A 26,543-nucleotide genomic window follows, 5' to 3' on the forward strand; every position below is an offset into this window, starting at 1 on the left:
CCTGTGTGATCAAAACTATCCGGGGGTGGTATTTTTTAGTTATTTCTTGAAATTGCTCCAAGGAAAAGACGCTACTTACATTAAACCAGGATGGGACAGTGCCCTTCCTCGCACTGGAATATTACGTGACATTAATGTCAGGTTTGAGCTCCCCCAAGTTCCCTTCACAAGAACTGAGATACAGATTTTTAGTTGCGTGAAGTTACTCCCCTCTTAAGTTTCTTAAGTTACTTAAGTTTCTCCCCTCTTTCAGCACCTTGCCTTAATTAATTTAGCTGAATGCCGCGGAGATTTCAGGTCAGTGGGATTTAATATGTGGCCCCATATGTAAAGTTCTTTGGTTAGAGTTTAAAACTCCTGTAAATAACATGAAAAGATGCTTAAAGGTTCACTTAGGGGGGAAAAAAAAAGAAAGAAGAAACCTCAAGAAAGTGATCCCATCATGTAGTTTTATAAATCAGTTATTTTTGGACCTTGCTGAGTGGAAACACGAAACTAAATATCATCCCAGAATTCAGCCTGTGTTAAAGAGAAAAATCCCACTGCTTTGCCTCAGAATTTTATGGCAGTGAGTTCAATTTTAATGCTTTGTTTATTAAATTTTATCGGTTTCTAATACGTTGTACTGGCTGCTGATTATGGTGCAGAGGGTGGTTAAGGCATTTGGTTTTGATATAAAAGTCCCTGAGGACTTTCTGAGGGCTGTTAGGGGTTTAGAACAGCTCCCAGCCATGCCAAAGACATGCTGAGACACTCAGCTGTTTAATGAAGAATTCCTGCCAGGTAACACTCCTGAAGCACCTGAATGACTTCAGCTGAAATTCCAGAGCATTTCTTCAGCAGAAGGGATCAGCTTAAGCACTCTCAGCCTCAGTACCCAGTCCTGTAATTTGCCTTGTCCCAGCACACAGTAAGAGAGCCCATTTGGCTGAAAAAAATACATCTTTTTTTTTTTTCTTTCCTTCTGCTGGATCTATTCCAGGCTGTGATTCATTGCATGGTCTTACAGCAGGCAGGACAACTTCGGCTGCCATCATAGTGAGAAACCACCAAAATGTAAAATGCTGCCTCTGGATCCTGTACCCACGGCCCTCCCTTTTCTGAGTCTTTTTTAGACAGTTGTGGGGTTGGCCTGCATGGCAGGAGCTTCCCAGAGCTACTGAACACAAGGTTAAATCTCCCAAATAACTTCATCTGATGGAAATGAAGGGGAAAAATACACTGCAGGCAGGCAGAGTAGCAGGAGAGGGAATGAAAACCACAAGGACCGTTTAGTCTGCACAGGTGGGTGTTTCAGGGACAAATGGGCTGAAGTTGCTCCCACAGAAACCTTAGAGAAGCTCTGAGAAGCCCTGATGTGATCTGAAACACGTGCCAGGTGTGGGTGACCTCACTGGAGTGCTGCGTCCAGGTTGTCAGAGGGCTTCCCCAGCCCCTGGGGAAGTTTGGAGAGCTTGCAAAGCAGGGAGGATCCTCTGGCTGTCCAAGAGGCAGGGAGGAAGTGCCAGGGGAATGTGACCTGTTTGTACAGCAGAGGTAAAACCCAGGGCACAGCCAGATCCTGGAGAAGGATCTGTGGGGGATCTTAGACCCCCTTCTCACGCCTAAGAGAGATGGAGAGGGTTTTGTACAAGGGCCTGGAGTGACTGGGCGCAGGGAATGGCTTCCCACTGCCAGAGGGCAGGGATGGATGGGATACTGGGGAGAAATTCTTCCCTGTGAGGGTGGAGAGACCCTGGCACAGGGTGCCCAGAGCAGCTGTGGCTGCCCCATCCCTGGGAGTGTTTGAGGTTGGACAGGGCTTGGAGCAACCTGGCCAGGTGGAAGGTCAGTGGGGCATGGAACTGGATGGCCTTTAAGGTCCCCTCCAACCCAAATCATTCTAAGATTCTATGAATACATTCTTTTACAATTATTTTACAATGTGTTCTATGAATACAAATTTGGGACATTGAGTCCTTCTCGAGTTGCTGGTGGGATCAGGATTTTGGGTGCGTGCAGCCTGACCCAGCTCAGTGCTGCTGGTGTTCTCAGTGGGATTGGGAAGCTGAGGAAGGAAAATCTCCATGGCTAAGGGGAAAGGGATGGCACTGAGAGCAACAGCGAAAAAAAGTTGCATAATGACACAGCAGCAGAGAGAAGGCTGATGTGCTGGGTTATACGGGTAGTAATTATACCAGAAACTTCGCAAACAGAGCTGAGATCCGACTTAACTTAATGGGAATTGTTACCCAGGGGTCGTTCTCCAAAGCGAAAATACAGCAACCCGGCAGTTGCTGACGGCTGCCCTCCTGCAGCAGCGAACACAGCGCTGGCTGTGGGTCTGCTGTCACCAGCTGAAACCACAACTCATTCTCCACTCAAGAGTCTGTGTCCCCGGTGCCAGCAGGCGTCAAACCAGACCGTGCCCACCCACATCCTCGGGGTCCGCCGCGGTGCTGAGGGCCTGCCACCTCCTCCCATTTGTTTCCAATGTCACGCCCTTCCTGCTGCTCCACTGACAGCAGAGATACCCTTTGGCTTGGGGATTGTTCTGGCATTTTAAGACCATCTGGGCTTTGGGGACATCCTCCCCGCGTTGTGGTGCCCTCTTCCTGTCTCTGAGTTTTGTGGCATTGCTAAATAAGTGAAAAGAAACAAACAAGGAATGCTTGCCCAGAGCGTGTCTTCAATTTGAAGGGAGAACTTTCCTTCCCAGCTTTTTAAAAAGTGGCCAAAAATAGCAGCCACACTTGCTGCTGGTATTTTAATGGAGGTTTGAAGGAATCTGAGTCAGCCAGGCTAACACTGCCTCGGCTTTACATTACCAAGGAATTTGTTTGTTTTGTAAACCAAGTTCCCTTCATTCCCTTCCCCTTCCAGACCCCGGCACGTAACATAAACCTACACAAATCTGAAAGGACGGACAGGGCTCCGAACATCTGGCTGTGCCGCTGCCGCCGTGTGCAGCATTGAGGAGCTGCGCCGCTTCCCAAACCTTCTTGCTTTAAATACTGATGTTTTCTTGTCCTGGATAATCTCAGATGTCCAACCTGCCTCCCTTTTCCTGCCTGGAATTCTGACGAGCCCTGCATCAGCCGAACGGGGATTTTTTTTTGTCTCGTGGCCTCTTTTAGACTACTGATCCTGTATAGATTTCTTTTTCATACCAGCAAAAGTAAATGGGATGGAGGAGGCTGGAGCAGGATTTCTAGAAATGCGTCGGTATTAAATTGCACGTAGATCTTCCTGTAAACTGAGTTTATTCTCAGCATAAATTTTCAAATGAAGTAGTTGAGTTGTACAGCTTTCAAAGCTTCTCTAAATTACAGCTGAAACCTCAGAAACTGGGGTAGGAGAATGTCCTCTTGTGTGCGTGCCAGTGCAGGCCATGAAAAGTTCCTTGTACAACGGCGTACAAATTGCTCTGTTTGTCTCACAAATTTAGCTATATATACTTATTTATTTCTTTTAACATGCATTGCCGTGACTTAATTTAGTGGAGATACGGTCAAGCTGTGCCTGTAGACCTTGAGTTTCAGGTTTTCTCTCTTTGCCACTGTGAAAAAAAAAAAAACACACCAAACCAAATAAAACAAACCGAACCCCACTGCTGTGCCCTGAAAAAACACCCAGGCCGCAGCTTGGCACCAGGCTCCGATCTGTGTGGACACCTCTGGACCTGGCGTTTTGCAGCAGGGCTTGTTTGGAAATGTCACTCCGGAATGATTTAGCGTCCCCTCGGCGTGGGGCGAACATACGTCATCGTGGGGATGTAACCAGACCCTCCCTTTGCAGTTCCTTCAGCAGCTGGCACGAGAGCGGGAGAAACAGCCCCTCTGGAGCTCGCCCAGAGCGACGAGAGCGGCGCCGATTTTGGTGCGGAGGTGGCGTTTTCAAGCTCGCCTCCAACAGAATCTCCTCCGGCTGCGGCGGCGATGGAGAAGGCGTCGAGCGCGGCCGCCCCGCCCGAGGCGCCCATCATCCTGAGCCCCCCGCAGACGCCGAAGCCGGACACGTACAGCCTGGTGTGGCGGCCGGGCCGCGCCGGGGGCCTGCCCATCAACGCCTACTTTGTCAAATACCGCAAGGTACCGTCCCCAGCCGTCCCCAGCCCCGGGCAGGGACGTGGCGCAGACCCATGGCGGTTCTGTTGGGTTTCCCGAGGAACCGGCGGTGCTGGTGGAGGGCTCAGGCCAGGCAGAAGACAGCGGTAGTTGAAGCACGACGTTCTGTGCCCACACAGCTCGTTTGAGGGATGGCTGACGCCGTCACCGACACGCTGCTCTGTCTGGTTTTAAGTGAGATTCGTCCAGGCTTTTGTTGTCCTTTATGGAGAACGGGGCTCCAGGGCGTGTTGTGTGCAGAGTCAGTGGGGTTAAAAATGCGTTTAAATGTGAGCCAGCTTGAATCTGTGAGTGAGAGCAGAAGGGAAGCTGAGTTTTACCTTAGTACATCACCGCTCTGGGTCCCGAAGGGAATCAATTAAACTGAAGTTATCAAATATGAAAGTGAGCTGTAATTTACCTACTGTGGCATTAAAAATGGTGTGTCAACACCGAGCTCTTTCACTTAACATCACGTGGTGGGGTTCCTGGGGTCTCCTGTGCAGAGCCAGGAGTTGGACTCCGTGATCCTTGTGGGCCACTTTCAGCTCAGGAGGTTCTGTGATTCTGAAATCGGAACCAAGCAACGCCTGCATCTGTTCTTCCAAGCAAACCAGTTTGCTGCGTGGCAAAGCTGTTTGATTTATTTTTCATAAGCTTTTTAATCCTCTACATCCTGATCTTGTCTTAGCCTGGGGGGAATGCTTAGATTTTTGACCTGTTGGTTCCTGAAAACCAAGTGCCAGAGTTTGTTGGTGATAATTTCTCATCCAAAGGCAGTTGGTTCACATAAGCCCTGGAAGCTCTGAATGCTTTTTTGACCTTTTTGACGCTCTCCCTTCTCTCACACCAATCCTTTCCACATTAAATGTGCTCACTCATGCATTTCTCAGCATTGAATTTATCCTGGTTTTTAGGGTGGTGCTCTCTTTATGTCATTAAATTATTTTATTGATTTCCCTCTTTTAAGTGAGGAAAAAAAAAAAAGCTGGGGGAATAAAAGCCTTGGAGTGGTTGCTGTAGAAGAAAATAGTTGAACAAAGACCTCTGGCATAACCTTTGGTAATCCACAGCGTTTAGATCTGCCTCCAATGTTTTATTAATGTCTTATATTGTTTAGTAGTTTATTTTTGGTGGAATCTTTGTCTTTTCCTTTGGGATTTGGGGTAATGTTTTCCTGCAAAGGTCAAGCTTTAAGAGACTACTCAGAATGTCTTTCTTTTCTTTAACAGAGCTGGTGGTTTCACTGCTAAGTTAAAAAGTGTTTCTGTTTAAAAAAGAAAAGAAGACATGCATTGATAAACCCAAATCTTTGGCCTCCCTGCTGACTTTTTTCCAGTCTTTAAGGAGTAACTAAGACATACCTTTTGTTGCCCAATTTAGCCAATAAATATTTTAAATGCTGAAGTCCAGGGAAGGTCTCCTCATTAGGGTGTTGGGTCCAGCCCTTTAGTAGCACACAGCTGAAGGCTGACTGAAGGCTTGAAAATCGTTTGGGCTCTTGTAGTTTTAGCCACAGGTGAAAATGAGGAAAAAAACACAGTCAAAACCAGCTGTGTGTATGTGCATGGAGAAGGAAAACAGATTTATCCGAGGAGTGCTGTGGAACTGGGTGCAAAGCTGCTGATTTGTAGGAGAAGTGAGCAGTCCCTGGCTCTGAGCGTGAAGTGCTGATGGTTTCTCCCTCGTGCTCAGCTGAGACAAACTCTAGGTAAATGTAGGACAGCAGTTTTGGTGAGGGGCAGAGTTGCTTTGGGGCACAATGCAGGCTGTGAGCAGTCCCTGGCTCTGAGCACACCGTGCTGACTGTTTCTCCCTTGTGTACAGATGGAGATAAACCATAGGTAAATGTAGGACAGGAGTTTTGGTGAGAAGCAGAGTTGCTTTGGGGCACAGTACAGGCTGTGAGCAGTCCCTGGTTCCGAGCATGCAGTGCTGATGGTTTCTCCTGTGTGTGCAGCTGGAGACAAACCATGGTAAACGTAGAACAGTTTTGGCGAGGGGCAGAATTGCTTTGGGGGATGATTGGGGTGTGAGCAGTCCCTGGTTCCGAGCACACCATGCTGACAGTTTCTCCCATGCGCGCAGCTGGAGATAAGGCATAGGTAAATGTAGGAGAACAGGAATTTTGGCCAGGGGCAGAGCTGCTCTGGGGCACAGTGAGCAGTCCCTGGCTCCGAGCGTGCAGTGCTGACAGTTTCTCCTGTGTTCACAGCTGGAGATGAACCATAGGTGAATGTAGAATGGTTTTGGTGAGAGGCAGAGTTGCTTTGGGGCATGACTGGGGTGTGAGCAGTCCCTGGCTCCGAGCACATGACAGTTTCTCCCGTGTGCGCAGCTGGAGATAAACCATAGGTAAATGTAGGACAGGAGTTTAGGTGAGGGGCAGAGCTGCTCTGGGGCATGACTGGGGTGTGGGCAGTCCCTGGCTCCGAGCACACCATGCTGACAGTTTCTCCCTTGTGTACAGCTGGAGATAAACCATAGATAAAAGTAGGAGAACACTTTTGGTGAGGGGCAGAGCTGCTCTGGGGCATGACTGGGGTGTGGGCAGTCCCTGGTTCTGAGCACACCATGCTGACAGTTTCTCCCTTGTGTACAGCTGGAGATAAACCATAGATAAAAGTAGGAGAACACTTTTGGTGAGGGGCAGAGCTGCTCTGGGGCATGACTGGGGTGTGGGCAGTCCCTGGTTCCGAGCACACCATGCTGACAGTTTCTCCCATGCGCGCAGCTGGAGGACGGCGTGAGCGCGGCGGGCGGCTGGCACACGGTGCGAGTGCCCGGCAGCGAGAACGAGCTGCGCCTCACCGAGCTGGAGCCCTCCAGCCTCTACGAAGTGCTGATGGTGGCCAGGAGCGCCGCGGGCGAGGGCCAGCCGGCCATGCTGACGTTCCGCACCAGCAAGGGTAGGTGCAGCACAATGTGCCCAGTGTCCCGGCCTTCCAGAGACATTTATTTAATGACATCAGTCCTTTAATGGCATCTGCTAAGCCATACGTGAAATATTCTGCAATTTATTTGCTAAAGAGCGGCCTCTAATAGCTAAAATTGCTGGAGGGCAAACTTCCCCTGAGCGTGAGGCTGTTGGTAAGTAGAAGCTGTTAAAAGCTTGATAATATTATTTTTGGGGTGATTGTTAAGATCTGTGCTGCGAGGTTTCTCTTGCTTTAAGGAGCAAAGTCGGGAGCAGCCTGTCCGTGTTGAGGTTTTTAATCACAGAAGAAACTCTGCACCACTGAGTTTTCATGCATCAACAAAGCTGTTCCTGGTTTGCTTTGCAGACACCTCCGTGACAATCTCTGCTGACCGCGAGCCAGCTGTTATGATAGTTGTGCACAGACAGCAACAAGCAAACATTCCTAATCATAGCATTTTTTCCTTTCAAGCTTGGACGCTGGTGCCTGTGCTCTTTAGCACACAAACAAGTAGATATTTTTTGTCCTACTGTCCAAAAACAGCTTTTAAATGACAGAGGGCAGGGTTAGAAGGGATATTTGGAATAAATTCTTCCCTGTGAGAGAAGTGAGGCCATGGCACAGGGTGCCCAGAGAAGCTGTGGCTGCCCCCTCAGTGGAAGTATCCAAGGCCAGGTTGGATGAGGCTTGGAGCACCCTGGGATAGTGGAAGCTGTTCCTGCCCAGGGGAGGGGGTGGACCAAGATGAGCTTAAAGGTTCCTTCTGACTCAAACCCTTCTGGAGTTCTATGAAGGACAGGATAGCTTAAACTTTTTAAAAGAATTTAATATCTTAATGAAATTCATGAAACATACTTAGATCCTTTGCCCTATCCATCCTTCTCATCGTTCTGTCAATGAACAGATACAAAACTGACGGCCTCCAACCTCTGAAAATCTCCCTCCCTCTAAAAATATCAACAACTCCCCAGAACATCTCTGCCTGATGAAACTCTAGGTCCCTCCCAGGCACTGACTGACCTGCTGCTCACCCTACAGGGCCCAGCAGACACAGCCCCAGCCTGCACCAGCCTTGCCCAGACACACAGAAATGTTCAGTATGGCTGATTGGTCCCTCACCTGCTCCAAAGGGAGCCTCATTCTTCATCTGCATCTATCAGCAGGCTGGATGGGGATTCTACTTTGGCTCCTACTTACACAAAGAAGCCTCTAACACAGGAGTTCTTCTGCTGCCCGTCCTTCATAGGCTGTGTCCTACCATGAGGCCAGACACAGTTTGGAGAGGCCACAGTCATCCATCCCCAGCCTGTTCTCAGCCATCCCCTTCCTTGCACAGACCCTCAGAGGATGAGTCTGAGGAGGATTCTCTGTAGAAAAACCCACACTTACCTGAGTTTTTTGCCCTACACCTCCTCCCTTTGTCATCACAGGTGCACATTCCTCCACCCCACTTTCCTCCGCAAGTCAGGTTCAAACAACCCCCAGGGTATTGTTGCAAACTGTGGCAAAATCCCATTCCACCCATACTTCTCCATAAAAGACATCCTAGTGTTCGTACTCATGTTCCTCCTACTACTAACCCCTCCCAGCTTACTGGGGGGCCGAGAAAACTTCACACCAGCAAAGCCACTCGTCACAGCCCATCATATTAAACCCAGCTGATGCTTCCTCTTCACTGTCCTGTGGTCAATCCCTGGCAAACTGGGAGGAGTCAGAACTGCCATCCCTATCCTGCTCCCCGCTGTCCTGCTACCCCCACTGCCACAGGTCCAAAGCCCTCTCAGCCGGGTGTACTGGCTCCAGCTGCTTCCACAGCATTTTTACTCCTTCTCTAGACGTGGATTTCAGTGTGTAATTTTCCCCACCTGGTGATGATGTGATGAGAAGGCTTGGCAGCACAGGCACATCACCACTGAGCGCTGTGGATGTCAGTACTGCACATGGACAGTCAATCACCCACGCCAGTGGGTGGGAAATCTGTCTTGCTCTCCCAGAGAAACTCCCTGATTGCTATCCTGACTGTTCAGCTTGGGATCTGGAGCCAGGGCAGCACGGTAGCGAGTGACCTTGTGGAGTGAGCGTTGACAAACAGCATTTCCTTACGCAGGCCCTACACTGATGTACTGTCTGTCAAATCCTCTTAGAAAGAACATCATCCTCGAAAAACACGCAGGCTCCATCTCCACCCGTGGGAATCCCCAAACATCCCGTTGTTCACGAAGGCACAAATAATTTCGGTGTCGTCCTTCCGGACCTGTCTCGTCACAGTGGAGGTAGGAGCGCGGACGGTTTGTGATTCGGGCACTAAAAGTTGTGTTGCAAAGAGCTGCATCTGAGTTAACCTGTGTTTATTACTGCTCCAGGTGCTTGTATTGCCTCCTCTGTTTCCTGTTTATTCTGTGACATAGGTTATTTCCAAGGGTGCTGCTGCCTGCATGTGTGGCTCTCAAAAATCAAGACAATTTTTGCTTACGACCCATGTTCTTACTGCTCATTTCTGTCGTTTCTTTTTGCTAAATACTCTGGCTTTCTTTCTCCTTCCACTGAGAAAGAGCCAGAGGGAGAGGAAATGGGAAATGGCTGTGTCAGAGCATTAAGTTCTCAAAGTGTGTGATATCTGTTCTGAATGTTTTCCTGCAGCTTCCCAGGGACAGGCTTATTTCTAATGGTGAGGTGATACGAGCCCTTCCCAGTAGATGTGACGTTTGGTCTGATTTCCAGTGAAAAGAGCACATTTATAGTTCTTGTTCTCACCTCCCTCTTCCCCAAGCCTTTGAATTCCTTGGCCTGGTTCAGGCAGATTTACTCAGGAGATGAGATCTCAAAGGTATCTAAAATATGGGGTAAAGGCAAAGGTAAGTGGAGAGGTTTAATAACACAGGCGAGGAGCTGAGCTTGTGGCAGCACTGAATGTCAGAGGAGCCACGCAAGGACCTTAATTGTGCCTGGCGGCTTCATGCCCCAGAGCTGCCAGCCTGCTGCTCCTTGCTCCACTCCTCAGCACCAGCTCCATGCTCATGAATCCAGGCTGGTTTAGTAAAGCCTCACAGCTTTTACAACTGGATTTACTAATACCCCTCTTTCCCTTCTCTCTGTCCCACTGCTGCCTGTAACTTCAGTGAGTTCCGTAAGTACATCCTGGTGCATGCTTTGTTCTCTCTTCCTTCTCATTTCTCCAGCACCTGTTAATGCAGATGGGTTGAAGTTTTCATTGGGTCTGGGGGGGATTTTGGGGCTTGAAAATAATAACCATGTTTTTCCTGTTCACTTAGTGTATGTGTCTGTTTTCATGTAGAAATGGTCGGGGTAGTGCAATACCATGTAATTTTTTAATATTATATTGATAAGATCATCAGTTCCTCTGTTGTCTGCTCATCATCCATCCTTTTCAGCAGAGTCAGGGCAGTGGTGATTTCAGGAGGATTTGAGATTCTCCTTGATAACATGTGAAATCCAACGCCATCATCAGCCACGAGTCTAATCTGTTGTTAGCGAAAATCAAATTTCAGCGGACTCTAATCCTCTTACAACCGAATTTCCCCTTTCAGTTCCAGAAGCTCCCGACCGACCCACGATATCCACGGCATCGGAATCGTCCGTCTACGTCACGTGGATCCCCCGTGCCAACGGGGGCTCCCCCATCACTGCCTTCAAGGTGGAGTACAAACGTCTGGGTCGCAACAGCGACTGGCTCGTCGCAGCTGGCAACATCTCTCCCTCCAAGCTGTCGGTGGAAGTTCGGAACTTGGAGCCGGGTATTAGAAATGATCTTTCATTACTGCAGCTCTTTGGGGTTTTTTTTTTTTTCATTTTAACTTCTGCTTGGATTACCCTGTTTCTGCTCGATTAGGTTTGGGTTTTGTGTATGGCCTAGGAGCTCGTTACGTGAATTCAAGTTGATTTCTGGCTTTCCAAGTGGAAAAAAAACCCACCATGCTTTAATAGTTGTTCATGCGGAGAGGAGGGTTGTGTATCACTGCTATTTTTAACTTAGTTGTCCTTCTAGTGAACACTGAGAATGTAGAGAAAAATGCATCAGTGGAAAAATGTGTGTCCTGACTTCTTCCGGTGTCCAACCCTGAAAACTCAGGCAAAAAACACAAGAGAAGATGGAGTGGATGGTCATAGGGATCCTCTGAGGCATCTTCTCAGTCCCCACCAGTTTAGGGACTTCCTGAGCTGATGGAGGTATCTCCATCTGTGTGTGCAATAGCCTTTGGATTTTCCTTGGGTGATTTCTAGTAGCTGTTTCTATCTCCACATCAGTCTGTGGCAAGGCCTCCCCTCCTTTTCTAACTGGACGTTGCACAAAAAGTACTTCCTAATCTGTTTAGTCTCTCCTTGAATCCCCTTTCCAGCGCTTGTTTCGCTACAAGGGCTTCTTTCTTTTCCCTCTTCTCCCTTAAAAGGAGAAATGTATAGGTTCCGAGTGATCGCGGTGAACAACTACGGCGAGAGCCCGCGGAGCGCGGCGTCGCGCCCGTACCAGGTGGCCGGATTCACCGGCCGCTTCTCCAGCCGGCCCATCGCCGGCCCGCACATCGCCTACACCGAGGCCGTCAGCGACACCCAGATCATGCTCAAATGGACGGTGGGTACAACGCCCGCCTGCTCTTCCCGCAGCTTGGGCCGCCAAGTTGGGGGTTAAGAGCTGGCTGGTTGCGGAGTGGCGAGCGGGGGTTTTCCTCCGAGAGGTGATCGCGGCACCTCGCGTCCGTGTGGTGGAGCTGGGGGAGTTAATGGGACGTGTGCCTCTCCAGCCCTTTCCCCCCCGTTTCCAGACCCTTTTTCCCGCTCAGAGGCAGCCCTGTCAGTTGTCTGGTGCCTTTTGGCACCATCTCCCGGCTTCCCTCCACCCCACTCCCCTTCCAGCTCCCCGGGGAGCTCACACACCCCTCCTCGGGTTACGCCAGATGTGCCCAACTGGCGGCTCCAGTGAGAGGCTGCGGCCGCCCCAGTCCACCTGCTCTGGCACAGACATATCAGAGGCACCAGTGGGCTTAACTCTGTCCCGAGCCCTGTTCATGCCATGAGCTGTGAGTGAGCTGGCTCTGTTTCCTTCAATTCCTGCTGCTTTTGTCAATCCAGGCCGGGCTGGCTTGGGAGCGTGTTTCAAACCCGCCGTCTTGCCTCGCATCCAGTGGAGGTTTCATGTTAGAGAAACATTTTCCTTTCCCCTGTTACCTCGTCTATTGTAAACAAGTACTTTAAAGTCCTTATTGAAACCCACAGAAATTCTTTGCTCTTGTTTTGAAATCTAACCCCCTGGTATACTTTGGAGGATTTAATGTGTAGAGTTCCCTGTGTTAGTTTGCTCTGCTAGCTCAGCCTTAAGAGATGTTAAGGATAATAAACTTAAAATAACCTCTGGTTCCTCAGGAGGCTGCATAACTTAAAGATTCCTGAGCTGATTTTTAGAGTGACCTTAACTCTTTCTGAAGAGTTTTATGGTTTTAACTTTTCGTTTCCATTAATCATGCAAATTTTCAGGCTGTGCATGGTCAAACCCTAACTGAGGGTTTGGGAATTGAAGTGGGAGGAAAGTGTTGGCCTGAGCTCAGTCTCTTATCCAAGTCCTACTCTGTGGCAACTCCGGGGAGTTCAATCACCTTGGCTTACACAACCTCATTAAAAATACTCATCTTTGCAGAGGACGAGATACTCGGTGACGACAACTCCGCAGGACTCGGTTAAAACTTTCCTTCTCTCACGCGGTCTCTTCGAATTCTTTTGTAGTACATCACATCGAGCAACAACAACACGCCCATCCAAGGATTTTACATCTATTACCGGCCCACGGACAGCGACAACGACAGCGACTACAAGCGGGATATCGTGGACGGTACGGGGCCGGGCACGCGTGCTTGGAGAAGGGGAAGAACACCCTGTAGCCATGTTGGCTGTGTTTATAGGAAATCTAAACTGCTTTTCCCCAGCAGTCTTTATAATATATCTCACAGAAGGAGCTATCTCAACTCCCTGACGTCGGGTTTTGCCCACACGTGAGCTGGTTTCTTCCTTCTGAAGCCTCTTTGACGTGGAAGCTCGGGAGCTAAATACTGGCTTTAAGTTTGGCTTGTTACACAGCTGCAAATCCCTAATGAAGGTCTAGTTAAACTGGTGTAGCTTCAAGTTGTATAAAGAGAAAGCGGTGTAAGTGAGGTTTAACCCGGGATAAAAACATCTGGGGTACAGACTGTGCCAACAACTAGCTGGCTTTTAAATTTATTTACCCCAGCATGGACTTTCTAAGCTGGTAGTACCTTGTGTGTAATTGCCCTTCTCTCCTCTTACCTCGCCTAATCACTTCTCCTTCTATAAGGAAGTCGCTTTTAGCCTCAAGTGCTGTAGCACTCTGCAAATGCAAGTGTGTTTGTGCTTCATTTTGCCTTTTAATCAAGTTATTTTTTTTCCCCTGTGCATATTAGATCATCATTTTCCTGGAAGAAGTTATTAGATAACGTCTATATTAGTCCAGAAGTGGAAAACCCTTTTAACATTATTTTATTTCACGTCCTTATTGCTCGGGCTGAGCAAATGCAGTGATCTCATTCTGGCCCGATGACGTTAATTATTTTTTTCCCCCTCATTTATTCAGTTACAAGAGGAGTGGACCTTTATTTTGAAAATTTTCCCCTGCCAGACAATACTGCACATAGTACTTTGATGCATGACATAAGCTTTTGCACACTATAAAGCTATTAAAGATCCAGAGTTTGAGCTCAGAGGCTTTAAAGAACCTTGTGCAGGCTGCACCTTCATCTGCAAATGTATTTTAGCCTTTGCTAGACAGAACTTGTGTGTTTATAAATCTTATACACTGAGCAGTTAGTTGTTTAAGTGGGCTCCACTGTGCTGTGAAATTAGCTTGTTTCGTTTTTGTTTTTTTTTTTTTTTTCCCCGAGCGTGTGTGTATTGAACTCTTTGTGGCAGTCTGAAACCATTAGCAGCTGCTCTGCTCTGCCAGAGCCTGCAACAGAAATCACTCGGTGGAAAGATTTAAACTTCAACTTTTCTTTACTGTACTCCCCTAAATTAGCTTTTCAGGAGGGAAAAAAAAAAAAAAAAAGGAGAGAACTATTTTCAATTAAGTTGTGATTGGAAGCTCTTGATGTGAAATATGTAGAGGAACATGTGACTTAAGGTATTTTTGCCATAAATCACTCATTCTTCACTTCCCCCCCCCCCCCCTCGTTAGCTTTGAATTAATTTGGTTTTTGACAGGGAATTTTATCTTGAAATGACTGCATGAGTTGTGGAAAAAGTGTTGTGATGCCTGTGCTAAGTGCTTGCCGCAGGCTTTCCTCACCGCTTCCTGTTAAGTCTTGTCTTTCGAGACATTCAAAACTCTGCAGAAACCTTTTCTTTTTTTTTTCCTTATAAATGCCGCTACAGGCAAAATCAGATTTTATTTGAAAGCAAAAAAAACAAGCCAAAAGCTTGACTCTGATGGCTCCTCGGTATCTCTCAGCTGCTTTAAACAAAAGAAAAAAACAAAATCACCCCTGTCCTGCAGGGATGGTCTGCATTTCTCTGTTTCTGCTTCGAATTTCTCTGTTCCGAGGATCCTGGAGATTGAATTTTAAATGTAAATGCAGTCTGATGTCAGTTGTTGAAATGTTTTCCCTCGCTAATGGTGCACGGAGAGGACAGTTAAAGTGCCTGTACTGATTCCAGTCCCACTAATGGTTTGAAGCGGAAACCTAAAACCTGGTGTAGTAATTACCGAAAGGAATGCTTGGGGGTGGGGAAGCCGGGAAAAGCGAGCCTGAATCTTGGGAAAACGTGCGATTTAGGGAAAGGCGGTTCCAGCTTCAACCAGGGCTTGTCCATCCTCACTGGGACGTACAGCTGGGCACGGACAGCCCCTGGTGCAGGGGGATCCTGTGGGTGCCCCCACCCTGCTGGGGCCGGGCAGAGGGGTCTGCACCTGGGCTGGGGTCCTGGAGGAGTTTGAGCATCATCACACTGACAGCCCCAAGCCTGCCAAGCCTTTTTATTAATGCTTAAATCAGTAGGTGGTTCCTTAGAAACAGTGGAAACAGTTCAAGGTGGTATTTTTCCAAGAGGGATTAAGAGCACTCGAACAGTTAATTAAACTCCCTTAAAAAAAAAAAGAAATAGGGTCGCTGTTTGGTAAAATTTGTCACAAGCCCGTGAAAGTAAAAACTGGGAGTGATTTATCCTGAAGTGCTCAGTACTTCAGGAGGGTGTCTAAATGAAATGCTGGCCGGGGGCCAGAGATGACAAAACCATCCTATTAGAGAAGATTGCTTGGCCCGGGCTGGGGCTCGGGCTCCGCAGGGGCAGTGGCACCGGGACAGCCTTGCTGCGTTCCCAGGATGGTTCAGAAAATGCGCTTTCAATTATTCGGGGGTTTCGGCCAAATTGAGCAACTCAGATGTGTCCAGACACCGATGTCTGCAGTGGTACCCCTCACCTCGAGAAGGGCTGCTCACAGCCAAGTTCTTCCCTTGTCCCAAGCTCTCTGTGCCAGTTTTCCTTGTTATTTGCCCGGTGTACTGTAAATAGTCAGCATAATCCACCCTAAACCCATCCCTTTGGCAGTTCCCGTGTTTGGGGTGCACAGGGCTGCTGTTGAATTTAAATGCACATGTGTGGGCACTTGTATGTCTGAGACATGAGTTTAGTGAGTTCTGGCTTTTGTAGGGAAAGACTTTCTTTAAAAGAATATACTGAAAAAACCCTCAAGGCCCTTCTAATAATCAATTTCACAAGATAACGCAAGAGTCATGGAATAATTTGGGTTGGAAGGGACCTTCAAGATCATCTTGTTCCAACCCTCTGCCACGAGCAGGGATGCCACTCATGGACCATGGTTTCAGCTAACTCCATAAACTGTTACTGAAGATTTTTATGCTAACAAGACAAGCTGCAGTGCTGCATTTAGTAGAAAAGGTCCTTGCAATGCACTCATCCATAATTCTGCCTCCTGTGGGCAGTTGAACTGCGGTCGATTTACTTTTTGTCCCCCCGCAGGTACAAAGCAGTGGCACCTGATAAATCACCTGCAGCCTGAAACTTCCTACGACATCAAGATGCAGTGCTACAACGAGGGTGGGGAGAGTGAGTACAGCAACGTGATGATCTGCGAGACCAAAGGTGAGGCTGCGGGGCCGAGCCGAGGTGGCCTTTGGGACGGGAACGATCCGCTGGGGGAGTTTCTGTGCAGCACAAAAGTCAGCTGCCACGATGACCATGATTTTCTGGAATGTTTCGGAGGATTGTTTTGTCTTCTGAAGCTGGGGTTGTTTTGAACATATGGAAAGCGATCCGTTGCGCTCCTGAGGCGCTCAGCAGAGCTCTGCAGCTTTGCCTGCCCTCGGAGATAGCGCTGCTGCCTCTGCGGTGCTGATGGCCTCTCCTTAGGAGACAACCATGCGCCTGAAGATGACAGAATTGATTTGTACGTCTGTTTTATGTCTTCAGGGCTCTGTGACACGTTGTATAAGTGCAGACCACGGCAATTGATGGCTGTGTTGGCTGCCTCCATCCCTAATCCTGCATGCCTCTGGCACAAAGTTTGTACTGTTCTCGGGAAGTGTCAGATATGGCAGTCACATTTATTTTGCGAAGAATTCCTGTCTCCTTTAATCTCTAAAACCAAGTAAGGCTGTAAAGGGAAAATGCAGACAGTAAACTTCAAATGCAGTGCTATGAAAAAATGTTTTAAAAAAAAAAAAAAAAAGCCCTCTGGGAGCGGAAGCATCAAAATTCAGCAAAGTGAGCAGTGAAACCTTTGAAGGAAGGAGTAGGAGCTGCAGGGCTGCAAGGCTGTACACACAGTTGGTCTCTCTCCTGCAAGGAATATAACTTTCTTCTCTCATTTTAAAAGGGGCAAGATGTAATCTGTCATTCACACTGCCTCTTCCTTAAAATTTATCTCCCCCAGGCTTATAAGGGTGATCCAGCTTATCCAACATACCTTCATGTAGGTATTTGTATTTCTCTGACCAGCTTCACTCCTAAGCCAGGCGTCTCTTTTAGGTTTTTAGTGCCAAATGGAATAAATCTGAACTGTGGTGTACTGGAAACGAATGTAAATGCAATTCCTGGGTTAAACTAGCATCTCATTTTGGGTGATTTTCTGTTCATCTCTTGGTTGATCTTCAACTGTGTGGTTTGTAAAGGGGGTTAGCAGGGTTCACATCAGATAAGGGTAGGTCATCTGGCAGAGCCTGGGCGAGAGAAATGAGTGTTGTGGTTTTTCCTGACCTCAGGAGTGGAAAGATTTGTGCTCTTTCAAGTTGAGAGTTAGAGCAGTTGCAGCCACGGGTACCTCACTCGTTAAAGTTCCAGTGACCTCAAGGAGCGGGTGAGCAGGCGGGATAATCACCGTTTTCCAAGGCAAACAGTTATTACCCAATAGGAGCTGGCATTCTCATTGTAGGATTTAACATCGGCTTGGAAGCTTTCTTTGCCAGGCATTGGGACTCAGGCTCCGCAATAATTATTTTCACTTCGCGGTGCAAAAAAAAAAAAACAACAAAACAAACCCACGCTTAGAAAATGCATTTAGCGGATGTACACGTGCTTGTCTCTACTCATCCAGTGAAACGCACGCCGGGAGCGTCTGAATATCCAGTGAGAGACCTGAGCACGCCACCCAACCCCCCTGAGAGGGCGGGGGGCAGCGGGGCCGTGCCCGCCAGCGGCCCCGTGCGCAGCAGCGACATGCTGTACCTGATCGTGGGCTGCGTGCTGGGGGTCATGGTCCTCATCCTCATCGTCTTCATCGCCATGTGCCTCTGGAAGAACCGGCAGCAGAACGCCATGCAGAGTGAGTGGGGGGGGCGGGGAGGGTTTGGTTTCGTGAGGAGAATATTGGCCAGAGTAAAATTAGGAATGTCCATGGTGCGTTTTATGGGTGGGAAGCAGTTTCCCGTTAGGAGCCAGCTTGCGTTTCTGTAGAGAATTGTACTTCCCGGTCTGCCTTAGGTGCAGACTTGGCTTTTTAAGAGCAGCGGTGTCTCCGTTTCTTCACGCTGATGCTCCCTTGTGCTGCTGCGTCCCTGGAGGATGGTGCTGCAGTTTCACTCAGAGAATGGTGTGGGAAAGGCCTGGGCAAAGTTTCTGCAGTTTGTGTTTAACTTTAAGCCCCTGCGTTGGTCTCCGATGGTTGCAGAGGCAGAATGTGTGTAATCGTAATCACTTGTTAAAACTGTGGAGAGTTAAAGCCTGGATCTCTCCCTTTCTTGAATGCATCTGGAAAGAAAGAGAACTTGCAGCTCTAGGACAAGTCCCTTGTTACCTCTTAGTCCCTGCACAATGAGATGGCATTCAATGGCCAAATCTTCCAGAGAGGTGTTAATAAAGAAAACCTGTTCATTAGCGAGCAGGAGCCTGGAGCAGGAGCTTTTCAAGGTGCTCTGCGCCCACCAACAACCCAGAGCCAGCAGAACCTCTGCACTGGCCTTTTCTGCTCCTTCTGCATAAATCAGCCTCTCTCTTGCCGCAGCCTGTGGTTATTTTTAAATGTTCTTACTCTCCTACAGAGAGAAATGAAAAGAGACTTCTTGCAAGATAAGATAGTGTCTTCAGCTGCAGCCCAGAGAGATGTTCTGGAAGCAGCTTATAGCAGATATAGCAGAGGGGCTGTTGGTGATACAAAAGGCCTTGTCGTGATTGACATCAGCCAGATCCTTCCAGACCAACGTTTCTGGTCTGCTCTGCAGGATGTGGCTGTTTTCCATGTCTACATTTGTACACTAAGCAGTCGGATACCAGATTTAGTTCACAGAAGCTGAAGAAAGAAAAAATAAGCTTCTTTGTTTTTCAGAGATGCTCGTTTAGCTTCCGATTTAGCAATAAAAGTGCTTTCAGTGATACTGTCTTTTGCAGAGTACGACCCTCCTGGCTACCTCTACCAAGGGGCAGATGTCAACGGGCAGATGATTGAGTACACGACCTTACCCGGGACCAGCCGGGTCAATGGCAGCATCCACGGAAACTTCCTCAGCAACGGCCTCAGCAACGGCTGTCCCCACGTCCACCACAAAGTGGCCAATGGTGTCAATGGGATCATGAGTGCAGGAGGAGCAGGACTGTACCCAGGGCACACCAACTCCCTGTCCAGAACGCACGTGGACTACGAACATCCCCATCACCTCATGAACGTAAGCTCCTACAGCGGGTGGGAGGCTTGGCTCAGGCCTTGGGATTCATTCGGGGGCCGTGGAAGCAGGCTTGAATACTCATCCATTGATAAGAGCCAGTTCCACTGAATCCCTTATCCCAGAGGAAGCAACTGGGCTGATATTTGCGATACAAACATCACGGTTCTCATTTGAGAATATCGGATGACAGCAAGAATTCCACTTACTCTGGGAAATCTGCCTCTGCCCTCCTCCTAACAGCATGTAAGCTCTGAGAATGCCTCATTGCTGGGCTGAGATACTTTGCTTGTACATATGGTATTTCTCAATCTCCAAGTTAAATACATTTAATTATAGCTGCTTACTCTGCAGCTTTATGGATCACCCGTTTTTCCCCCACCTGTTTCAGATCTGTAACTCTGAGCAATGCTATTAATTATGGCAAAGCACGAATGGCGCAGGAGGTTCCATGGAATGAAGTGCCCCATACATCTTGAACTGCAGCAGAGCAGTAACGCTGCTTTTTCTTTTTTTTTTCTTTTTTTTTTTCTTTTTTTCTTTTTTTTCTTTTTTCCAGTCCCCTGTTTGTGACTGTGGAGACAGGCTCGTTTTTTGTTTTGAAACTGAAAATAAAATTAAAAACTAATTTCAGTCTGCGATCCAGCCTTTGTATGCTGTGGAAAAATACTTCATTTGCTGAAACGTGTCCTGTTTCCAAGAGAGAATAATGATTTCATTATTGTCTATGGAAACAGATGGCTTGCATTCAAACTTACTAAACTTACTCAAAACTGTGAACATTGCCCAGGAAAACTGAAAGAAAAAGTTCAAAAGTCTGAATAACCCATGCTGTTTCTGGAGAAAAAAAACGGGTCTATTGTTTGTGTTGGTAATTGAGCACAAGCACTTCATTTTATTGAACAACAAATTAGCACTTGCACAGTAGTTGCCACTTCAGTTCCCTCCAGTCTGAGCCTAGACCAGTCAGTTCTTCACCCCATTCTGTCCTTGCAGCAAGAAGTGCCCACTTTTGGTTGTTTTCAAGAGCAACCAAGGCCCAAACTTGGGGTTTTTTGTCCTGGTTTTTTTTTGACCTGGGTTTTTTTGACCTGTCCAACCTCGCAGTGGGTGAAACTCTCCGCCTGGGAGAAAGACTGGGAGTTTGCATTATGTTTTGCCCCCCACGTTTTTTGGGGGGGTGAAAGAAGGAAATACATGTGTGATGACACAGCTCTTGGTGCCTGGAGCTCCTCTGTGCCGTGAGGTGTCCACCCAACGCTGCTGTTTTGCCGGGAACAGGTGATGGGGTCGAGTTTTCCTTGCCCCACTCCCTGTTGTAGAAAGTTTGAGTCACATGTTGTCACACGATCTCTGCTGTTGGAGTCCAGGGCATTCCTTTGGTTGCCCTGGAGGGTCAGAAACCTGGGCGGGGGGGTCTGGGACTTCAGCCCTCCGTGCCGTGAGGTGTCCACCCAACGCTGCTGTTTTGCTGCTAACAGGTGATGGGGTCGAGTTTTCCTTGCCCCACTCCCTGTTGTAGAAAGTTTGAGTCACACGATGTGACACGATCTCTGCCTGTGGAGAGGGGCTGGGATTGGCACGTGGGCGAGGCTAGGCAGAGGAACAGGATGTTCTGATCCTCCTTAGGTCGCTCTTTATTGTTTCAATGATTGGGTTAAATGAGGAAGGGAGAAACTGGCCAGGATGGCAATCAAGACTAATTAGGCATTTCCGGAGCCCTCCCTATCCCTCAAAAACTTCGGGATAAGCTCTGTTTTTTGCAAAACTAGGGTTTGCTAGAAGTTCCCTAGCACTTGAGCTGCCAAAAGCCAGGTGAGCCTTCCCAGCCTGGCTCCCTCCTGGAGATCCTGGCTCTGCAGCCCTCTTGGAGTGGCTCCTGCATCACTGTCTGCCTGGTCCCTAACAATGAGGTATGTGTTAATCTGGGCATTTCAACTGGCTTGTAATGGCCCCCTTAGCCAAAACCAACAACACAAAATCCCTCTCACCCGGAGTCATTGCTGGCTGAGGAATTACCCCATCTGTACAAATACGAAACGGTTCAAAAATCGGTGCAGTGAAGTAAACTGATCTAATCGGAGTAATTACAGGAAAGTGGGATGGGTTTGCATGTGACATCAGCCCTCCAAATTTAATCTTCTGTCTCCCTAGACAAGCCTTGCGTGCTAATGAACGGCAATTCGCTGTCGTGTCTGTCGTCGGCGTTAAAAATAAATATATTTACAGTGTGTTTATTAAATTAAACCTCAGCATGTTAAGCTGAAAACAGACCAGGGAAATGACCACATACTTGTCTAAGCTGCAGTTATTTGCTTTTCCCTGACACACACACTGGCAAAGCCCTCCCCTGGCCTTTGGACAATCGCTCAGTGTTGCCGTGCCACGTACAGCCCGGAGCGGGGCATCGATAACGTGATCGGAGTGGGGAAACGGAGTCCCGGAGCTTTCGGGTGTCCCAGCAGTGATTCGGTTTCTAATTAGTCATTATTAATCCTTCCTGCCGCAGGGTGGTGGGCTGTACACGGCGGTGCCGCAGGCTGACCCCTCGGAGTGCATCAGCTGCCGGAATTGTCGGAACAATAACAGGTGAGAGCTAAGCTGCCCAGAGAGCAGCTCTGTGTGCTGGGCTGGAGCTGGGGCTGGCAAAAGCTGAGAGCTGGAGTCCTGGCTGGCACGAGGAGCTCCGTGGATTCACCTGGAGTGCAGTTGAGGATTGTCCATAGGAGAGAATGAAACGAGTTGTTAAAGCCCCAGAGCTCACTTTGCTTGACGTGCTCCTCTGATGCTCTCTAGGAAGTGAGGCAGGTTGGGCACTGGATTTTTTTAAAAAAAAATCCGTATTTCCTGTGTTTTCTTCAGCTTTGAGATAACAGAATCATTCCATATGGAGCTTGTCAAATCGGATTTAATTGGCCTTCTATATTTTACACTTCCTGACATTCCCTTAAGAACACTAACCAACTTGCCCCTTTGCCTTCACAATGCTGTTCTTTGTAAAACGTGGGATTTGGAGTTCTTGAGGCCTTCAGGAGGAGATTGACCAGCCATTGTCAGAGCAGGATACATTTTTTTTCCATGGGTAAAAGGATTCTTGTGTAGAATAAGGGAAAATCTGTCTTCTGCATTGTAGCTGGGAGTCGTAAACCTAATAAAAATGGTTAAGTTTTCACTTTTGGAATTATTGTCCTCCTAGGCTTCTGACTAAATCACTGGTTATTTTAATAATTAGAAATAGGACTGAAAGTCAGACAAGCTGGGCTGCTCTGACTGGTTGGTTCTGGGCTTTTTTTTCAGTCATTCTTTGATTTTTCGGTATTAAAATCTTCAGCTGCCTTTGGTGTGCATCTGGCTAAGCTGAGTTGAAATTAATCACAGAATCACTGACTGTTCTGAGCTGGGCCCACAAGCATCATCGAGTCCAACACCTGTGGAGCAATAAAGCTGTTGTTGAAGGCAGAAAACACATTCACCTTATTTTCATAGTTTTGCTTTTTAAAATACCACTTATAATGAGCTTTGAATCCTTCTTCCTTCCATAAATATGTGCATGACAGTGTAATGCTGACAAGATTCTGCTCACAGGTGGAGCTGGGCACGTCTTGCCTGGCCCAGTGTCCCTGGCAGGTCTCGGGAAAGCTCAGTGAGTTCCATCTCACACCAGCACTGTGATTTCAAGCAGGCAGTGCAGCAGCTCACCCCAGGATGTCTGAGACTCGCAGTAATTTGGAACATGCCGTATGTGTCACGCTGTAATTAAGAGCTTGCTTCCAGTTTTAAACACATTTTTTAATTTGCTCTTTTTCCCCCCCCCCCCCCCCCCCCCACTAAGAAAGCGGGGGAAAGAATTCCATCCTCTGCAACTGCACTGCTCCTCCCAGACAGGTCATCAGCAGGGCCTGAACTTTGAGTTTTCACAGCCCCGTTCTATATCTGACTGCTTGATAGAGAAACAAATTGTCCCTTGCAGCTGCCTTGCCCCGGAGGGGATCATTAACCTCGGTTTGGCAGGGAGCTGCACAGCAGGGACCGCTCCGTTCCTGTCCTGGCGCTGGGGGAACGGAAAGAGGACATGGGAGAGGGGACTGGAGAGGACCAGAACGTGCCTCAGCATTACACCAGGGAGCTGGGCCTATACAGGGTGAGGAGGAGGAGGAAGGGGAGAAGGAGGACGAAGGCCTGTTGGGTCAGTGCCATCAGCTCAGGAGGTTTTGGCGAGTGGGAATTTGAGGCTGGAGTGTTTTCCTCATTTTGTTCAACCTCATTGCACAGGTGAGGGCTGTCCCCGTGACATGGGTAAGAGAACCTGTTCCTCATCCCAGCCTGCAATCAGGCAGTTCCCTCTGCACCCCCGTGGCAGGAGGGGAAGGGAGGTTCAGGTGCCCATACTTCTGGCAGGCTGAGCCAGGTCAGGAGCGTGGCTTTGGCGCCACAGACTCCTCACTGACCCATTTCCACCAAATGCCTGGAGCTGTTGCTGATTTGGGGTTGAGCGTAGCAGTTCTGTGAGCTGTGACCACGTGCAAATGAATCCTGAAGGTTCAGCGTTATTTCATAGCTGTTTTCAGCAGCGGCCATCTCGGAGCAGGTTTTATTATTCCAGTGCTGAAATCCCTGGGTCTTCTGTTTAAATTAGCACTTTATCCCTCATAACTGCTCGTGGAGCCTTGCCAGAGGGAGAAGCTGCTGAAAACTGGAGACCCACTTTGCTGTAGTGGACAAAGGCTGTGGTTGACAGGATTGAGAATTGATCTTTTTTTCTGCTCTTGTGCCTTTGTGCTAAAGCTCTCAAGATACCTGACGTTTGCCGAGGAATTTACATTTTGCAGATCTCTTTCCTTTGCAAATTCACTGTATTTTGATCTGAAATGCACAATTCAAAAGTAGGAGCAAAAAAACCAATTCAGTTTGTTTTTTCCAGCTTTTTCGTCTAAATTATTATTCTTTTAGATTATAATTTAGTAGGGTTTCAATATAAAGAATTGATAGAAGATGTGTTTTCCACAGCAGGGATTTTTACATCATTCTTCCTCCACGCTCTGCTCTGGATATCCCCATGGCTAGCTTCCATCAGAATGTGGTTATTGAAGCTTAGAAGGCTGAACTGCTGTGTTGAAACATCCTTCAAGCTCTTTCAATAATACAGAGAACTCCACTGACCTCTGTATCTTTAAGAAGAAACCCCCAGAAACATGCAAACCCAAACATTTAGCTGGGTTTCTCTGAGCCTTTTTTTTTTTTTCTAAATAATAAGTGAGTGCAGTCAAAACCTCTGCGGAGAGAAAGGCAAACTAATAAATGGATTTGTTTGAGGACCAGATGTGTTTCATGTGGATTCTCCAGTGGCTTCTGTGGTATTTTGGTACTTGGAATAATGATTTTGGAGGCAGTTACAGGAGCAGAAGGACAAAATAGGAGAGTGAAGGTTGAAGCTTAGTGCTGCTCCATCCTCACAGCTTTTGGGAGGGGAGCAGGTGTTTCTCCAGTTCTGGTGTTGCAGGTGAAGCTCCTGCCAGAGGGGAAGCTCACTGCAGTTCCTCCTCTGACAAGTTTATTTGTGCTGTTGGGTGTCTTGTTGCTCTTTCAGTTCTGGCAGCATTGATCTCAGGTCCCCATCAGGTTCCAGGGATGAGCTGAGGCTCTAGGCAGCAGGACGGGTCCCTCCAGCGTGATGGTTTTCCTTATTGCCACCACTTTTTTAATGCCATAAAAGTGGTTTCTGGGACTTGGGCAGGACTTAACTGAGACTGCCAAGGTTAACATGTCCTGGTTTTAAACCCTCCTGAGCTCGGTGCTGGGCTGCTGTCGAGGTCAGCTCTGCTGGCTGCTGCTCTGGCACTGCTGGTGTCCCAGTCCATCTCTCCTCCTTCCCGGCGATTTTTCATCTGCTCTGCTCAGTTTGGGGCCAGAATCAGTCTGGAGCAGCACATGGGTGCCACTTGCTGGGCAGGCAGGTCCCAGGGATCAATTTCTGTGTTTCCAAATGCCAGCCTTAAACAGCCCCAGGGATGATAGACAGCAGATGCACTGGGCTGATCCCTGTGAGCAAAGCAGGTGAGGGATGGGTTTGCATCTGCTAGGAAAGAAAGAGAAGGGTGCTCAGAGTTGTATCTGCACTAGCACAGAGGCCTGCAGCCTGCTCAGCTTTTGCAGGAGCATTTTGGGTGTCACTGGAGGGGGTGAGCACTCTCCATCCTTATTTCCATGGGTTTATCTGCGGATCCATCTCCCTTATGTCCTGCTCCACATAAGGAGCATTTTGGCCGTGTAGTTTCTCAAAGTCTGTGATAGCTGTGCAAGTGAACCTTTTACTTTTGGGGCAGTTATGGCTCTGTTATGTAGGAATTGTTTCTGTAAATGTTCCCTGAGGCCACATTGTTCACGGGGCTGCAAACCCTGAGGTGTTTTCCCTTGTGCCACAGTGGCATGTGTGTCAGAGTCCTGCTCCTTTTTGTTTAAAGCTTAAATACCTCGGCTGTAACAACTGATTCAACGCTTCACACAGGTATTACAGGGCCACAATCTGACTTACACAGCAGAAGGGGACAGGTTAAATTGTTATATTGCATCTATTTTTGCTAATTTGCATTCACTCCAATAACACTTAGCATTTATTTTTCAAGGTACTTAAGCGTGCTGCTTGGGTTTCAAATTTGAGCTCTTTATCTTGGCAGTGAAAACAAGTTTTATGGAGTTGCTTTGATGGAGAAATGGACTCACAAGTCAGGTCATTGGGTCTCGATCGATGGGGGGAGGAGCTGAGCGTGTTTTGAATGTTTTCAGCTGTCTGCTGGGAGTAGAAAAATCCTTTTCTTAACGTCAGAATCGCTCCACAAACATATTTAAAACTGATTTGACGAATGCACTGATCGTTGACGTGGTAAAACACTTAAAAGCTGACGGAGGGGGGAAGGAGAAGGAGAGGAAGAAGGAGAGGAAGAAGCCACTCTGAGTAACTTCGGCCTCTGTCCCTCCCGCAGGTGCTTCACCAAAACCAACGGCGCTTTCGGCAGCAGCGCGCTGCCCATGGTGCCCCTGGGAGCCCCTTTCCAGCAGGACGGCGTGGAGATGAAGCCCCTGAGCCCCCACGTCATGGTGGCCATGTGCCTGGCCTCGGCCAGCGCCGAGTGCAGCGCCCACCTGGAGCAGGGCGGCAGGGACGGCGCGGAGCAGCCCCCGGCACAGCATCCCTGCTGCCGGGACGGCGTGAGCCAGCTCTCCGTGGATTGCATGGACGGTGAGGCACCCCAGGGAGGACAGCACCAGGCTGGGAGGCTGGGAATGTTCTGTAGGGGGCTTAATTTATTGCGGGGAAGCCGGTAATTAAACCCTTGTAAGAGCAGGCTTGGAGGAAGGTGAAGCGTGTCCCGCCTTTCCCGTCGTGGAGAGCGGGAGCAGTGCTGCTC

At 48.3% G+C, this 26,543-nt stretch overlaps 1 protein-coding gene across 6 annotated transcripts in view; it reads left to right on the plus strand.

Annotated features, from left to right (window-relative positions):
* Positions 1-26,543, plus strand: part of CDON (cell adhesion associated, oncogene regulated) — a 56,382-nt gene that overhangs the window by 27,027 nt on the left and 2,812 nt on the right. For all 6 annotated transcript variants that reach the window (XR_009208478.1, XM_040085160.2, XM_040085162.2 and 3 more), the window contains exons 9-19: positions 3,778-4,070; positions 6,820-6,994; positions 9,148-9,276; positions 10,552-10,758; positions 11,413-11,594; positions 12,740-12,845; positions 16,004-16,126; positions 17,577-17,804; positions 18,866-19,140; positions 21,647-21,726; positions 26,118-26,374. Coding sequence is in view for 5 of the 6 variants with exons in the window: in XM_040085160.2 (XP_039941094.1) it covers positions 3,778-4,070; positions 6,820-6,994; positions 9,148-9,276; positions 10,552-10,758; positions 11,413-11,594; positions 12,740-12,845; positions 16,004-16,126; positions 17,577-17,804; positions 18,866-19,140; positions 21,647-21,726; positions 26,118-26,374 (2,055 nt within the window). In the remaining variant the exon portion in view is untranslated. The remainder of the gene's footprint in view (positions 1-3,777; positions 4,071-6,819; positions 6,995-9,147; positions 9,277-10,551; positions 10,759-11,412; positions 11,595-12,739; positions 12,846-16,003; positions 16,127-17,576; positions 17,805-18,865; positions 19,141-21,646; positions 21,727-26,117; positions 26,375-26,543) is intronic.

This window comes from Hirundo rustica, chromosome 23, assembly GCF_015227805.2.
Source record: "Hirundo rustica isolate bHirRus1 chromosome 23, bHirRus1.pri.v3, whole genome shotgun sequence".
Classification (NCBI taxonomy): Eukaryota; Metazoa; Chordata; class Aves; order Passeriformes; family Hirundinidae; genus Hirundo; species Hirundo rustica.